The 14,072-nt window shown below is 31.8% G+C and overlaps 1 protein-coding gene across 1 annotated transcript; it reads right to left on the bottom strand.

Annotated features, from left to right (window-relative positions):
- Nucleotides 1-5,791: 5,791 nt before the first annotated feature.
- On the bottom strand, nucleotides 5,792-12,498 carry LOC112728127 (alanine--glyoxylate aminotransferase 2 homolog 3, mitochondrial). The gene is made up of 9 exons (XM_025778140.2): nucleotides 12,013-12,498; nucleotides 11,471-11,701; nucleotides 9,745-9,915; nucleotides 8,651-8,794; nucleotides 7,997-8,176; nucleotides 7,664-7,889; nucleotides 7,444-7,557; nucleotides 7,162-7,248; nucleotides 5,792-6,104 (listed from the first exon to the last, which is right to left on the bottom strand). Exons 1-9 carry the CDS (start codon nucleotides 12,250-12,252, stop codon nucleotides 6,061-6,063), a joined length of 1,437 nt encoding a protein of 478 aa, XP_025633925.1. The 5' UTR covers nucleotides 12,253-12,498; the 3' UTR covers nucleotides 5,792-6,060.
- Nucleotides 12,499-14,072: the final 1,574 nt, after the last annotated feature.

Genomic DNA, 14,072 nt, shown 5'->3' on the forward strand with positions numbered 1-14,072 from the left:
ATAGTTGAGAGGAAACATCAGCACATCTTGAATGTCACAAAAGCATTAATGTTTCACTCACAGCTGCCTAAACCATTGTGAATTATGCAGCAGCACAAGCAATTCACTTAATTAATAAAGTGCCTAGCATGTTGCTGCATAATTCCTCACCATATCAAGTTTTAAAAGATAAACTTACTGATATAAGTTACTTAAGAATTTTTTGTTGTCTCACATATGCTTCTACCTTCACCGCACATAAAAAGAAGTTAGATAAAAGGGCTAAGAAATGTGCATATATTGGTCACATGAAGTAAAAGGTTTTTTGTTGTACGATTTTCAAATCAAATAAACTTTTTTATCTAGAAATATAACTTTCTTTGAGCATATTATGCCTTTTGCAAAGGATTCTAATTGTGAAAAACTCATTGTAGATCAAGCACTCACCTCCACATCACATCATACTGATTCCATGCCTAGCATTCCTATTACATCTCATCCTTCGTCGTTAAATCACGCCACCCAACCATACACTGCATTTGAGGATAGTTATGATGTCATTCCTTAACTACACATGAATATACCACACACATCAAGTGACAATCATGATATTGATGAGTTCACAATTGAAATTGAACCAATTTCAAGCACAGATCCTACACCTGCATCCATAGACCATTCTTCACAAGCACATGGCATCACTCAATCACACACTTAAGCATTCACATTAGACCTTAGAAGATTATCTAGAACAAGAAAACAACCAAATTACCTTGAGAATTTCCATTGCATGCTACTTGCTTCAAATGCTTTGTCTACTTTCAATTCTGATTTTAAATCAAAATATCCTCTTTCACATGTTGTGTCATATGAACCTTTGTCACCAACACACAAATCTTTTGTCTTAAATATGTCAACTCAGATTGAATCCAAAACCTATGGTGAAGCTATCAAGAACCCTTGTTGGCAAAGTGCAATTAATGATGGACTTTTGACTTTAAAGACAAACAACACTTGATCTCTTACTACCTTACCTCATGGGAAGAAATTGGTGGGCTGCAAGTGGGTGTTTAAGCTGAAAATTCACCTTGATGGCTCTATTGATCGCTATAAAGTGAGGCTTGTTGCTCAAGATTTTACACAAACATACAGTTGGCCTTGACCATCTTAAGACATTTAGTCCTACGGTAAAAATGTCTACGTTGAGGATTGTATTGGCAGTTGCAGCTGTGAAGAATTGGCACGTCCACCATCTAGATGTCAACACTGCCATTCTACATGGGGAACTCTCTAAAGCAGTGTATATGAGAGTGCCACCTGGTCTTAATGTTCTTGATTCGAAGCTGGTTTTTAAGTTAGATAGATCACTCTATGGGTTGAAGCAAGCAAGTCGCCAGTAGAATACAAAACTGAGTTTCGTTTTAATTGCTTATGGCTACACTCAATCCAAACATGACTATAGTTTGCTTACCAAGTTCTCTAATTTAGTTTTTACATGCATTCTAGTGTATGTTGATGACCTCATCTTAGCTAGGACAGACTTGAAGGAAATTTTGTTTATCAAACAGCATTTGCACAACTTGTTCACGATTAAGGACATAGGAAAATTGAAGTATTTTTTGGGTTTGGAAGTTGCTCGCAGCAAGAAGGGCATTGCAGTTTGCCAAAAAAAGTATTGTCTAGATTTACTTGAAGAATTTGGAATGTTCGGAGCCAAACTAGCCTCAACACCTATGGATACACAATCAAATTGTCAAAAACTATAGAGACAACTTTTTAATCAAGTTTAGATTATAGTAAGCTGATAGGAAAGCTTCTTTATTTGACAAACACAAGGCCAAAAATTAGTTTCGTTGTTGGAAAACTAATTCAGTTTCTTGATTGTGCGACGGATAAGCACTTTGAAGCAGGACTGAGAGTGCTTAGGTACTTAAAAACTGCACCAGGCTTGGGATTATTTTTCTTAGCTACAACAAATTGTGACTGGGCAGCATGCCCTAACTCTAAAAGGTCCACCTCCTACTATTGCTTCTTCTTAGGCACTTCTTTGGTGACTTGAAAAAGTAAAAAAATAGCATACTATGGCTTGATCCTCCAGTGAAGCAGAATATAGAACGTTAGCAATGGCCACATGTGAAGCTCAGTGGATTACTTTCATGTTGAAGGAGCTGAGAGTTGCACAAACCAAGCCAGTGACGATTTATTGTGATACCCAATTTACACTTCACATTGGGTCCAACACAGTTTTTCATGAGAGAACAATACATTGAAGTTGATTGCCATGTGGTTCGAGACAAATGGCAAGAAAGTATGACCAAACTTTTACTATTTCCACCAAGAATCAGATAGCCGATCTTCTCACAAAATCTTTAGCTCTTAATCCGTTTGCTATGTGTCATTCCAAGCTGGGAATGTTAGATTTATACACTCCCAGCTTGAGGAGGGCTGTTACTGACAGCTGGCAGTGAATATTAGTAATTAGTTAGCTAGTATATAAACTTGTAAGAACAATGTAATACCTGCTTGTACATTGAAACCTTATCATTCTTTTTTACAATCTCTCTTCCTCTTCCTCTTCCTCTGCTTCTGGATCTCTCTTCATCTCCTGAGAACTCACAATTTTCCACTCCAAATGACAATTCTTGTCACAACTAATAAACACTTGCTGGATCGACTAATCAATGAATCAAACCAGAAGAAAAAATAAAAAGAAGGAAAAAATAGGGTAAGGCCGCTCATACTCATCAGTCTAAAACACAAGACATCTAAGGGCTATAAAGCACAAATACGGATACAGACATGGATATGGAACACAATACGATACGGAATATAGTGACACACCAATTTTAAAAAATTGTTGGACACGGGAACATGCATATATAAATAATATATTCATTAATATCAAATCAATAACTATTTTTAAAAATAATCATATGACATGTATTTCTTCCTACAATGTATAGGTATTCAAATGATAAAATCCTAACTCTTACGTCTTAATAGAATTAGTAAGAGTTTTGTACATCACATGTATGCAAAAAAAAATTATCTAAAGTCATTCTATTTCTCTATCATATATGGTTGATATCTTCATCATTAGAAAAAAGTTACTCTTTCCAACTCCGATTCATTAAGAGAAATGTAGGCAACTTCAAAGACACCATTTTCTTCATCAATTGGTGAAAAATCATCTCCGGCAATATCCCACATCATACTTTCTCCTTTATTGTATTGTGGAGTTTTTCTTGAAAGAATATAAAGATTAATATGGACAGATACTCATTTTTCTACACATTTAGACTTCAACTTGTTTCTTTTTATGGAATGGATAAAGAAATAAGTGCTTCAATTCCTTTCACAAAAACAAGATGAAGATAGTTATCCTAGTAGCCTAAGAGCAATTTGTTGAAAAAGTTTTGCTTTACCACCATGAATTAGCCACAAAGATTTGTATCGACTATGCATCTATCATTCAAGGAGTCATAATCATCAAAGACACCTCTACCATCAGAAAAGTTTGCAAATTCAGTGTTTACTTTTCTCATCTCTTCTTCATCAAGAAAATACCTCTTTAAGCATTTAACTCTCTCATTAGTGATCTCAATATCTTGATCAAGAGAAACTCGTGTAGGGTCTTCTCTCAACCATTGATGTCTATAATACCTATATAATTAGTGGTTAAGAAAAAATTAGTAATAATTCAATTATCTTTACTTATAAATAAAAGTTATAAATTATGAATATAAAGAGTTAGGTTATCTTGGATTCAATGAATGTGCTAAACAATGAAGGGGTGTACTACTTTTTGTCCATCTTTAAACTAATATTGAGTGCACAACATTGTAGAAGGATGATGACTCTTATTCATCTTTTCTTTCATTGAGATACAAAGCACTTTTTACCTTCTTGATCATTGAATCCCACATCTCATGAACCAAATGAAGAGTAGGTGTATCCGTATCTGTTGATGTAACTTTCACCATCAATTTCTTAAGACATTCAAACTTTGTTGATGTAACTTTTGCACAAAATCTAATTCTTTTTCCTAAAATTTTCAATAAGTGTGCTCTTACTCTAGTGTAAGAACCACTAAACAAGACCTTGCAAAATTTACATTGAAACTCAAGATTTTCATCACCTTCAATCTTATCTTTTTTTTTTTATCATAAATTTCTATAAGGGCTTATATACACTTTTTTCAGAATCGTTTTAAACATTTTCTGAACTCATCTCTCACAATCCTATAACAGTTTAAGAATAAAAGTTACTTTTGCACCATCTAATTTCTCTTGTACAAAACAACAACCACTAAACAATGTAATCACTAATCAAATGTGAAATATTGAAATTGATGATCACACAATAGTAGAGATCTAATTCAACAATTGATACAAAAATGATAAATCAATAAGGAGATAAAGGAAGCACAGAGCAAAACAGAATCAAAGAACAAAACAGAATCAAAGAGAATCACAGAACAAAAACATAATCAAAGAGAAGATCAGAAGGACAGAACCAAAATTTGAATGATGGAAAAAGAAAAATTCTCTCTTACTTGAAACGGAGGAGGCAGACGGCAATCGTAGAGGCGATGAACACGACGACGAGCACGGGTGAGCAGGGAGCAGTGACGAACACCCACAGCAACAAGCACGGGTGAGCAGGGAGTGGCAACGAATACCCACGGCAACGAGCACGGGTAAGCTAGGAGCAGCGACGAACACCCACGGTAGCAAAGAGCAGATGCTGAGATTGAGAGTGAGTGGATGTGGAGAGAGTTTGACGAGGGTGACGATTACCCGTACGGTGGCGAGACCAGAGGTGGCGGCAGACCGGCAATGATGAAGAGAGGTTGAGTGGGCAGTGTCCGACAACTTTTTTTTTTGTTTTTTTGGATAGGACACGTGTTGACACGAGAGATATGCGTGTCGAACGAGTGTCTATGTGTGTCGTGTCTAAAATGTGTCCGTCATGCCAACACGATAACTCAACAAAGTATCTATGCTTCATAGCCTAAGAATCTTATTGACTCCAATAATTAATAACGGAATTATTATTACTTGTGATTCGTTATTTTAAAGCCCAGCTACCTCGTCATTATTGTACATAATGAATCATAACTCAATTTTAATTTACTTTAATTTTGAGTTTGTAATCGACCATATTAATAACTATCATTGCTAATTTAATGACCAAACGATTATGACATTAATGTCATTCACCTAATGTCTATATAATGTTTTCTACCTCTCAAAGTTCTAAATTTTAAATTATTTTACTGCTCTAATATATTTCTTACATTGGTTTGAGCGACAGAATACTTTTGTAGATACTCATCCAAAAAGTTAAAGTATATTTCGTTCTCAGACAAAAATAATAGAGCATAATCTCTTCGAGAATTGAGATATACATCGAACAAGGTTACCACACAAAACAACTTGATTTGGGACTATTAATTGCTAATAAACTTGATTATCAAACCTATTATGGACATATCCTAAACATAATAATGGTTAAACAGATATCACACAAATATTTAAGTGATTTTATTTGTTATATTGCCTTATTGTAAATAACCGAGAAACACTAAATTCTATACCAAAAGCAACATCTCCTTATTTTCAATATACTAGAATATTTTCAAATCTCAAACTGAAAAATAGCATAGAACTTGCAAAAAATTAAAAAAGCATAGAACGAAAGCGAAGCCTGAAATTAAAATAACAATCAATGAAATAAAATAACATAGGACGAAAACATTATTGTTAAACTAGAGACAACGAGATATTGACTCTTGTTGTTATAAAATCACTTTTCTCAAAAATTTAAATTTATAGAATGAGATAATACTTTGATTCCATGTCATAAAACTATTTTACCTAAAAATTTAACTTAATAGGAGGAGACAACATAAGTGATTATATATCTACACATATTTCATATTTCTAAGATCATAGTCTTCATATTGCAGGTCTGAAGTTGCTATCTGTGATTTCATCTCTATGAAGATGATATAATACATTTCCACTTGATGAAATAGCAACTTATTATTGACACTATCATAATCCACGTAGCTATGCTTTACATTCTAGACAGGGTCAAGTCCATTGCGTCCGCGAGGAAGTCTGCGACCAGTCAATGTAACAATTTAATATTGCATCCACTTTTTTTTTTTTTTTTTTTTTCGTTGAGACTTATAAATATATGGATAAAATATGTTTTTTGTTTTTATGATTTATGATTTTTTTTAAATATCTCTAATATTTAATTTTTTTTTATTTTGCTCTTAGTATTTTCGATTTGTGTCAAAATTATCTCCGAACATTAATTTTATTTATACTGTTAGTTACAAAATAAAAAATATCCAGAATTAATTTTGACATAAATAAAAAATCTTAAAAACAAAATTAAATAAATCGAAAATGTTAAGAATAAAATTAAATTAAATTAAATATTAAAAATATTTTAAAAAAATTATAAATGTTAAAAATAAAAAACATATTTTACCAAATATATATCAAAGCAAAGTTAATAAGATTTTTAACTTAAAAATTGTATACATTTAGAAGTCTTACGAGTTACGATAGAGAAAACCTAAATAGTGAATTATATAAAATGACATATATAACTCGCAAGCATCACTTGCTATCTAATTTTCTTAAGGCGTAATAATTCTATCGGTTTCTATAATTTCGTCGAATTTTCAATTAAATTCTTATATTTTTTTAATTAGATCTATATACTATATCAAATTTTGTAACTAAATTTCTACCATAAAAAAAATGTTAGAATTAACGGAATATTCTATTAAACAAAATAGTCCATTTTGTTTAATAAAATATTCTGTTAATTCCAACGTTTTTTGTCACAGTAAAAATTTAGTTACAAAATCTAATATAATATAGAGACCTAATTAAAAAGAAAAAATGTACAGAAATCTAATTGAAAATTCAATAAAATTATAAGAGTCGACAAAGTAATTAAACCTTTCTCTTATATGTGAGACTTCCATGTAATGGAAAATTATCATTAAAACTTAGTAATGTATATAATTAATGAATTAGAGGCTGAGCCAATGAGCTATAGCTCAAATGACATAGTCTCTCCATATTCACTTAGAGGTTGCGGGTTCGAGTCCCCCTATCTTTAGTAAAAAAAAATGAATTAGAGGCTGAAGCTAACCTGCATCTTCTTTGGTGAAACAGAGAGGTGGTGTGATTCTGAAGACATTTCCATAGTAACCACCCTTTCCAATTAGCACTCCTAATTCTGCAGTAATAACAGCAGACAAGCGCAGGTTAGCATACTAAGAGGGATATGAACATTGGACGCTACTCAAACTCAACAAAAGAGGTCCTGCTAACAGCTCAAGCATTCACTTTTTTCATATTTAGAAATTTAAATGCTCAAAAGGCTATAATTGTTTAGATATGAGACCTTTAGAGGATTCTTCCATGAATTTACCTTTCATTTGGTCCATTACATGTAGTGTTTCGGCTTTTGCAGGAGTTTTAAGTTCTCGATCGGCGACAAGTTCAACTCCTAGCATGAGACCTCTTCCTCTCACATCACCAATCACTACACATGAAAGATGAAACCAATTATGTTTAGGGAAAAGGAAAAGACAATTCCTGAATAAATTGCAATAACAATAATGGGAAAGGAAAATAGGGAAAAAGATTACATTCATATTTATCTTTGAGTGCAGTTAGCCTCTCCTTCAAGTAAGATCCAACAAGAAGAGCATTTTGTTGAAGCTTCTCTTTCTCTATTACTTTCAGAACTGCCAACCCTGCAGCAGTACATACAGGGTTCCCACCAAAGGTGTTGAAGTAACATCGGCGCGTCAAGACCTCGGCAATCTCTGGAGTAGTTACAACAGCACCAAGGGGAATGCCATTTCCAATGCCCTGCCAAAGGAGCCAACATTGTCACCAACAAATTAGAGATGTTCATATCAAATCATTTATAATGATAAAGTATATTTTCATTCTCAATTCATCAATACAAGAGGTACCTTGGCCATTGTGACTATGTCAGGAACAACACCATGAGACTCAAATCCCCAGAAATGGCTGCCGATGCGAGCAAAGCCGGCCTGAACTTCATCGGCAATACAAAGCCCTCCAGCTTTCTTAACCATACTGTAAGCAGCAGGCAAGTAACCAGGAGCCAATTCCACAATACCCCCAACTCCCTATCAGAAACAGGACAAGATTGAAGATGAGTCACTTTTACATACGGATCAAGTTTCTCTCAAGTGAAGAAGTTGGTAGAGCGAGAAAGTGAAAGCTTAATCGTCCTTGAAACAAGATAGTGAAACTCACAAATGATAGAAATTACAATTACGAATTCAATGATGATTAACCCCTTTATCAAATTACAATTTTTTTCACTTTAGAAGGTCTTTTTCCTTTCCATTATGTATCAAATGAATTCTCATAAATATTCAATAAAAAGTTTATAAAGTGAATTGAAGATTCAAGCTGGCGAATTAAATCCTTTAAAATAAGCTAATATAGATGCAGCATTTTACTTGTAAGTTAATTTATATCTTAAGTTGTTCAATTTACATGCTATAAACAAGAAGAAATCATGTCATTGCAGTTTCTTTTACCCAATTAATTTTGTCTTCTTTTAATGAGTATTAATTTTAACATACGTAATATACCTGTATTGCTTCAGATATGAACGCTGCAACATTTCCAGAAGTTCCAAAGTTAATGACATCTTGGACATCTCTTGCATATTTTTCTCCGTCGGAACCAAAGATACCTCTGTATGGATCTGGATTCACTACATGATGAACACCACTCTGTTGGAAGCACCAGCACAAGAATATATTAGGCTCATGCTATTTTAGTATTTTCACATTTGACTAGTTAGAATTAAAAATGCAATCGACAAGGAATGCAATGCTTTCTGGTTAACAAGAAATAAATTGTAAACTTACTAAGGTACTAAATGGAAAGATACAAAATTTATGCCCATTATGGCCATGATGTCAACTATGTTGTTTAATCCAAATTGAGACAGACAAAATCACACATCATGCCATCATGGAGTTCTGAACTTGTGATGTGTGATATTATCTGCTAAAGGGGCTCCACAATTTCAATTCTAGAAGCACACGGCACTTAACTAGCACTGTTAATGGAACGTGTTATAGTTTCCAACTTGCCATAGTAGAACTCTTTTTTTTTAAAAGAAATTAAAATTTGTTTAGTTCCTTTAACTGGTTCATAGCTACATGTGATTTGTCCCACTGAAGCCAATATCCGTTGATGTTGCCATCACGCACATGGAAAGCTAGTCAATTCACCAACCAAGTGAACTTAAGGCCATGACTTGATTATTTTGGATTTAATTTGATGTTATAAAAGAGATTATCATATATTAAAATTAAATTATAAACAATTTTTATTTATCATCAATATGATAAATTTTTTTGTCTCTATTAAAGTAGTATTTTTTTTCTCTTTGTTTAGACCCACATAATTTTTTTGGTAAAAAATATTGAAGAAATAAATAAATTAATCTATAATATTATTGTTATTGCATACACAAATCACTAAGGAGACGTGTAATAAACTACAAGTTATTATTCTTTAGGTTAAAATGACAATTTTTTTAAATGCTAAACTGAAATCAAGAGAATTTTTTTGGGAGGACTACCAAAACCATATATGGAATTATGGATATATCTAAAACAACAAAAAAATATTTAATCCAAAATTAAATTAAATTAACATAAAATTATAATACCTGAACTACATTAAATTTCCAGATGCTTTGTGCAGTGGCGCCCATGGTCCCAGCTGCATTCCCATGATAGGCATTCCTTAAAGATATTATGTCATGGCACCCAGTGTACAACCTTGCTATCATTATCGCTAATTCGTTTGCTTCAGTTCCAGAATTTGTGAAAAACACCACCTACGTATATCCGTATATGTCAAGTTTTTAAGACAAATCAAATTCGTGCATGCCGGTATTTTAAAATGGAAAAGTCTAGGGCCAGCAACTTTGTTAAATTCTGCCCAGCATGTAACCAGTAAAGAAAAGTGAGCCATTTGATCAAATCCCAAACCAATCTCACACCATTAAAATTATTATTGATGGCTATTTGATGACTACAAATCACAAAAGTTGCTGGCTCCTAGCATTCCTCTTTTAAAATTATGCATATAAAACTGCAACTTAGAGCATATAACAATTCACTAACTTTAACATAAACAAAAATAAAAATGAAAATTCGGCGGTTGTACTACATAGTTTTTTTTTTTTGGTACGATTGTACTAACATAGACATAAGACATAAACATAGTTATGGTGCAGAATATACTTAAACTTCAATTTTATCATTATTATAATATATAAGAGAAATAATAGAGGCCGGATTATCAAAATTTATATTATTGGTCATCATTTAACCATTAAATTAATTCTTTTAATTTAATAATTTAACAATATATTTTATTTTATATTTTTAAACATTAATAATTAACTAATAACCAAAAATAATAAATTTTAGCATTTCTCCTAATATAATATAGGAGATAATAATACAAGTGAAACATGTTACGCTTGAAAATGACATGCACATTTTATCTTTGGTTTGAAACCATGTGCTAGCATGGATACCACCCAAGTGATCGATTAGACGAATGGCATCCCATGAACCATCAACTTACATATAATTCATTAATGGTTAAAGAAAGCAATTTTCTATCTTGTTATCAAATATAACCAACCATAAAAATATTATTTATATATTAAAATTAATTATTATATATTTTTATATAAATAAATATATTATCTAATTTATATTTTAATATATATTATATATTAATAACTAATTTTAATATACATCTAATATGGTTAAATCAACAAAATCTATTACGTTGTCTACATAAAAAAATATTAATTTTTTTGTTAGGTTAATCTTTTAATAAAAATCAAACTTTAATTTTCTTTATAAAAATTTTAATATTATATCATAAAATTATCTTTTTATTTTAATTAAAAATATATAAATAATTATATAACTAACATTTTCTCTTTTTATTTATTTTTTAAAAAAGAAAAATAGCTCAACTCCCACCTTTCATATCTGGCCCCTTTCTATAAAAAATTAGACATAGGATAATAACGCCACGTATTACACGTCACCTCAAATATATATTTTTCGTCTATATAGTATGGTTTTGATTGCACTAGTAACCAAAACTTAACGCATACCGTACCATACGCATGCATAGGCCAAAAATTAAAAACAAACATAAAGAGCACTTATTATTATACTAACAAATAAAAGAAACGACACGTAAAAAGCGTGGAGTGGATCGCAATTGATTTCTATATATGATGATCGGTATAAAACTTCCCAATAATATTTCATGCAGAGTCACGAATAATTTTAAAAAATATAAAAATAAAAAATATGTATACTGATTCAATTGATCATAATTGATGTGCTGAAATAACAGACCTTGAGGTTACCGGGGAGTTTGGAAGCGAGAGCTTGGGCGAAATCGGCAATGGCGTGGTTAAGGTAGAGCACAGTAGAGTGTTGCAACCGTTTGGTTTGGTTGATGATGGCGTCGACCACATCGGGGTGACAGTGCCCGCAGCACACCGTAGCAATCCCCCCGAATGCATCCAAGTACCTCTTTCCCTTCTCGTCGAACAAGTATTGCTTCTTCCCTTCCACCACATTCAGCTGCAACCCACCACACACAATCATTATTTCTCAAAATAATTAATTTATATTTTCTAAATAAATAATTAATAATTAAAATCGTCAAACTTGAAAGAATATTTAAATTTATTTATAGTAATATAATAAATTTTTTTATAAAATATTAAATATATAATTTTATACATGGTGATTATATGTGATTTTAATATAGATATAAAATTGGATTTTACGTATATCTATCTATTAAAATTAAAAGTAAAAGTATCCAATAATATCAAATAATTTAGTTTCAATTAACGTAGAGAAAATGATAGGGTGTATCGCGGACTCACGGGATTCTTGTAAAAATGAAACAGTGAAGGGCTCAGATACTCCCTCCGCTTCGCCAGTATTTCGTCACCAGAAGGACCGGAGTACGGCGGAGGAGCGTAGTCAAACGGTGGAAGCTCCAATTCGGCGGCGGCTCTGGATGCAACGTCGTTTTTGACCGCTGCCTGAGGGAAGCTACTCTGCCAACGAAGCAGCTGCGGCGATCGCCGTTGCAACAGCTTCCTCGCAAGAATCATCGCCATTTTCGTTCCCGTGGACGGAGAATTTCCGGCGATTTGCTCCGATAATGCAGGACCCAACCCAACCCTTTGTTGTGAAAAGAGAGAGAAAGAATCTGTTTGAGTGAGAGAGTGAGAATGAGAAGACGAATGAGGTAGTTACAGAGGAGTTATTATATAGGGGGGAAATGGTGACGGTGATGACGTGGCATATTTGGTGGGAGTGTTGTTGAAACACCAAAAAGACCCTTGGAGATGACATAAAATTACGGTTTTGGGAATACAGTGCACTGATCACTGAAATTGCAAAATGTCTCCACCGGATGAACTTAATTAATTCAACTGATGCACTTTCTAGAAGTTTTTAATTATGGAAAATAAAAAATGATAAAGAAATTAGAAATGGTTTAGTGGTCAATGAGAATGACAGAGAATTAGGCATGAAAATTATATTATAAATTTCACTGCAGCTAATATTATAATTACGAAAATGGATAATATGTATAAAAATGTTAATTTTTCTAATTATTAAGAACTTGTTTGGAACTAAGAATCAGAATTTATTGAAGAATTAAATTCTTTTCCATATTTTGTAATAAACAAAATTTAATCATTTTAATTTTAATAAAAATTTTAATTCTCACATTTACTCTATTTATAAATCAGATCATTTTTTATTTAGTTTTAAAAATTGAAAAACCAAAATATCTCTACAAAAGTATTTAAATTTTTTTAGTTAAAAATAAATTAGTAAAAATCAAAATCAATAAGAATTTAATTCTATCAAAATTATGTATCATTTTAGATTATAAATTTAAATTAAAAATAAAATTAAATTTTTTTTAATAGAAATAGAATTCTTTTCCCTTAAAACGTCTTTAAATAAATATGTTTGATCTCATTCATTGAATAAATTATCATGTATTAAATTTTTGACACGTGATAAATTAAAAGTATTCTCTTTATTAAAAAATGTTATTATAGTCTTGAAATCGTTAATTTAATTCTGATACCAAATTTTTAATTTGTTTTGTTAAGTTTGAAAAACTAATTAACAAGATATTATAAATGATGACTAAACGTTATTATTGGATTAAAAGTCAATTATGTGTATAATTAGTTTGTTTAGTGTACAAGAAATTAATTTAATTAATACTGACCCAAGGAGTAAGAAAACAACAAATTGCATCTGGTCCACTTCCACACAAGATCAAGAAAATAGTTGTTAATCACAACAACAATTTACCCTTCAGAAATAAAAGAATGCTTCATTTCTATCTGAAACAAAGAAATGCTTCAGGCCTCAAATTGAAAAAATGAGCTCATGCTCATATCTATAAACAAACCCAAATCGATAGTCTACATCCAAGTCTATTCACTTGGTTGCTAACTAAAGAGAATAAGTTCTATTTGCATTTGAACCAATTTACCTCACCATCGAAATTAAACTCTTTCTTCTCTTTTTTCCATCATCCACGTGAAAATTCAGAAGAAAAAAAAAAAAAAGAAAAATTTTGAACTAGGGCAAAATAAAAAAACAAAAAAGAGTTACCAAATCCAAGCAAAAAGAGAAAGTCAAAGAGGTTAGGATTAAAGGCAAGATCACATCCAAAGGATAAATCACAACAAGGAGTTTTCATATTTGTACTTTATTATTAAAACTCGATGAAGAGATCTTCTCCTTGCATACACAGATTCGAAAAGTTGAAGGCATTGAAGATGATGAAATTCTACTGTGAATCAACGCTCAAGAATTAAACTTGGAGTCAAAGCAAGAATGCACGGTTTAGATTCAAGAAGTAATTTGAAAAATGATGAAAGAGAAGATAGAAGATATGGATGCA

The sequence above is a fragment of the Arachis hypogaea genome, chromosome 12, assembly GCF_003086295.3.
Source record: "Arachis hypogaea cultivar Tifrunner chromosome 12, arahy.Tifrunner.gnm2.J5K5, whole genome shotgun sequence".
NCBI lineage: Eukaryota > Viridiplantae > Streptophyta > Magnoliopsida > Fabales > Fabaceae > Arachis > Arachis hypogaea.